This window comes from Pyricularia pennisetigena, chromosome 1 (assembly GCF_004337985.1).
Source record: "Pyricularia pennisetigena strain Br36 chromosome 1, whole genome shotgun sequence".
NCBI classification, from domain to species: domain Eukaryota; kingdom Fungi; phylum Ascomycota; class Sordariomycetes; order Magnaporthales; family Pyriculariaceae; genus Pyricularia; species Pyricularia pennisetigena.
This window is the reverse complement of record NC_043740.1, coordinates 5,241,868-5,245,698: the sequence shown is the minus strand read 5'-3', so window position 1 is coordinate 5,245,698 and position 3,831 is coordinate 5,241,868. Positions and strand designations below refer to the sequence as shown.

General features: G+C 37.9%; 1 protein-coding gene across 1 annotated transcript; it reads right to left on the bottom strand.

Moving 5' to 3' along the window:
* Positions 1 to 273: 273 nt before the first annotated feature.
* PpBr36_07941 (uncharacterized protein) lies at positions 274 to 1,146 on the bottom strand (the record flags this gene model as incomplete). Its single annotated transcript, XM_029895074.1, has 2 exons — positions 274 to 644; positions 831 to 1,146. Coding segments are annotated over 2 exons (687 nt in total), but the record flags the coding sequence as incomplete, so codon positions are not given.
* Positions 1,147 to 3,831: the final 2,685 nt, after the last annotated feature.

The window sequence follows — 3,831 nt, the reverse complement described above, 5'->3', positions numbered from 1 at the left end:
TCCTAATATTGAATCCTGAAACGTGAGGCGTTGCTTATACTTGTGCATACGTCATTAATTTCCAACCACCTTTACCAAAGATTGTAACAAATTCACACAATTTTGCAAATAGTTACAAATAGCTAGTTATTTTGCTCAAGAATGCCAATTTTATTTGTCATATTGTTCCACCAATCGCAGCGATCAACCGATTTCTATCAACAAACGGGATGTACCAGTAAGGCGCGGAGTCGCGCCTTTACATTATGGCACAGTTTTGTTGTTGGGAACTCATTAATTCATCAGAGCCTGAGTAACGGCCGCCACCATAATGGGGAGTAGGGTAGGGATATGGATAGCCGCCGCCTGCATGTGAACAACCAGTGTTGGGAGGATGCACATGAACGACTGGAATTGGATAGCCGCCGCCTGCATGTGAATAACCAGTGTTGGGAGGACGCACAGGAACGACTGGAATTGGATAACCGCCGCCTGCATGTGAATGACCAGTGTTGGGAGGACGCACATAAACGACTGGATTTGGATGACCGCCGCCGGTATTTGGAACGCTGCAGCTTTGAGAGGATGAACCGCCGTCTGTATGAGCATTGTAGGCGAACCAGGCGTAATTATCAGCGTTCCAAAGGGCTTGTTCTTGACCGAGCCTATATTTATAAAAAAGTAAGTCATTTTCTTGAAATATTATAAGGTCAACTATTTAACCACACTTACGCCAAAATGTCACCCTTTTCCTGGTAAAGATAATCATTGGTCCCTCTAACTATTATATTTTAATTAAAGATTCATTTTATTGAATTCCAACTCGTTCGTTATCTGTGGGGTCCACTTACTGGAGTCGAGATGTGACATCTCATGGATAAGGGTACGGGCTGACGAAGGAAGGCTATAGGTGAAAAACTGAGGGCACACATAAACTTTATTCTCTGAAGGAATTGTGAAAGCAACTCTTCCAAAGGGACAATCAGCGCCTTCGCCCTCACATTGAATGCCGATATTATCTCTACTAATATCGCATCCTTTTTCAATTCCCCAAAAGGCATCTTGGAGATCTTTAATATGATTCAAACTACTAGTTTTGAAATATTTTTTCCGTAGATCATCTTTATTTTCAACGGCGTAGTAAGCACTATCGGCATATGCTTTGCATCTGAAAAAGCTTTAAGTTAATAAATGCACAAATTATTCCAAAAATCTGGACTTTGGACTTAATATTGTACTTTGCCATAGCTGCATTTATATACGATTGCTGGCTGTCACTGCATGATGTCATAACATAACCTCGTTTAGAAATATTCGGACTGTCGTGACCAGTTTCGACTACCCCAACGTTTGTGACAAGATTTGAAGAATCTTTTTTTTCTTTCAAAGGTTTAGCAGGAGCAGGAGCAGCGAGTGCGGCGCAAACGAGCTTCAAAATAACTAGGTAGCGCATGGTGGGAATGGGAAGGGAAAATGTCCCTCAGATCAAAGCTATGAAAGTGGAAGCTTGGGAAAATAAAAAGCAGTAGGTTTAAAAAGTGATTATAGCTGTAGAAAGCTGTGATCTTTATATATAACTGTGTGATTGCATTAAGGCATTCCATGGGCCAAAAAAATACCGTAACCCACGGGCCCCCGTCTTATTTGCACGTTGTGGGGCATATATTTTAACATTCATTTTAGCTCAATAAATACAAACTCCACAGTGAAAGAAACCGCGGGCTCGTGGGCTGTTGGCCCGCGGGCTTTTCAAATAAGGTTGCGGGCCCCCATTAGCTGGTTTTGAAATGCCTTGAATTGCATACACCCTGACTTACACACTTAACAAATTATATTAAATGCTGTTGATTATACCGCTGTTCAATTGGCTGCGCGCATAAAAAATGCAACCGACTGCATTTAACGTGCGGTCGCAGGGCCTTTATAAGGCATGTTTTTAACACCACCCCTCAAACGTTATTTAAGGAACCCGAACCTAAAAATAAATTTGTTTTTACATTACGTGGCCCTAAGCAAGCACCCTTATTTATAATGGGTTTTCCAATATGGGTTAACCTCCATTGGGTAAAACTTATTGCTTGGGTTAACGAGGGGCAATTATTCGTTACCATTAAGGCGCAAAATGCATGCACGAGACGGGAATTAAACTTGCGACCGATTCGGAGGTCGGCGTTACACGGGATTTTATAACCTGTTAATTATGCCGCTGTTTAATTGGCTGCGCGCATGAAAAATGCAGCCGACTGCATTTAACGTGCGGTCGCAGGGCCTTTATGAGGCCTGTTCTTAACAAGTTCCTATATAAATATTAATGGAATCTGGCATATTTCTTTAAATAAAATATGAAAAGCCTAAAAATAACATATTATTCTAATTATATATATATATATATATATATATATATATATATATATATATATATATATATTTACATATAGATGTATATTATATTATATTATACTATTTACACGTTGTCTTACTCACCTGGCAGCTTTAAGCGGTTTTAACTTAGTTCCTATGCGTTGTTTTTCATTTTATCCAAATCATCTTACACACCCAGGCAAACACCACGTCCTAAATTTCATAATTATTATTATTAATGTAAATAGCCTTTATATTCTTAACTAAGGCCTGCTAAAACCCGAAAACAGGTTTAGCGTAGCCCGGCCCGCCAACCCATAGGCTCCTGGCTGGTGCCCGTCATGGCCCACGGGTTTTCTTGGCGGGTAAATGGGGACCGGCGGGCTGGCGGGCTTAACCCAAATTGGTAGTCTCAATGCTCAGATTAGACCCCCCTGCTTCGCAGTGGGGACCGAACGCTCCATATACCTTTCAGCCACATGGCTTTTCAACTGATTACATGGGCCGAAAAGATCGCGCTCGTTCTAGTCTGAGGACAACTTGTCGTATTTCGCCGTTTATAGCGGGTATATACACCGTATACGTATTATAACAGCAAAAAAAGTAGTGTAACCATAGCATGCAATTGAAAGTTGGAATACCAAATTAAATAAAAATCGTAAAATTATAAGGTAACCTGCGTTGGATTAATTGGACCTTGGTAGTTCTTTTACTGAAAACCGCGCTTTTGTAACGAATTCATTTGGAAAGATATTTAAATATTTAGTGAAAGTTGTAATTCTTTATTACATTTGAATATTATTTTCAATAATAGTCTATAATATTGAATTAAAATTAGCTTACAACATTTACAGTTCAACGGATGTACAGTCACAGCGTCCATACCAATATGGTTTGAAACAAAAGTTTCATTAATATTTCCTAATTAATTGATAATTTAATAAAGAACTGAATAATTTACGCAAATGTTGATAAAATCAAAAAGAACTTCAATATATCCATTCTTCTATGAATTTGTAAAGAAATATTATTCAACTTTTTTTTCCCAAATTCTATTTAATTAAATAAATCATAAGGTAGAAAAATAACATAAATTAAGCATTTTTTACTATAAAAAAGTATTTAAGGCGGGGACTATAAAACGGACTTCACGTGTACGTTTGCTTATGTAGGTACCGCAGTCCCTAGGGGCTTGGTGTTGTTATGGTTAAAATTGGTAAAAATGTAAAAGCGTTTGCATTGTAAATGTAATATAAAATTAAATATACATTACCTATGCGCTTATTTAATGGCTTATGTAATTGAATATACATACCAAACTGAAGCATTGAGGTGTACAGACATATACCACCCCTTACCTGCAAAAGCCTTCAACTTTGGTTGCAAAACAAAATTACTGTAAAATTGGTTAAATAAAGCAAACAATAGATAAATAACACACATTTAGGATTTTTTATATGAAGAAATAATAAAAGCCGGTATTATTAATAG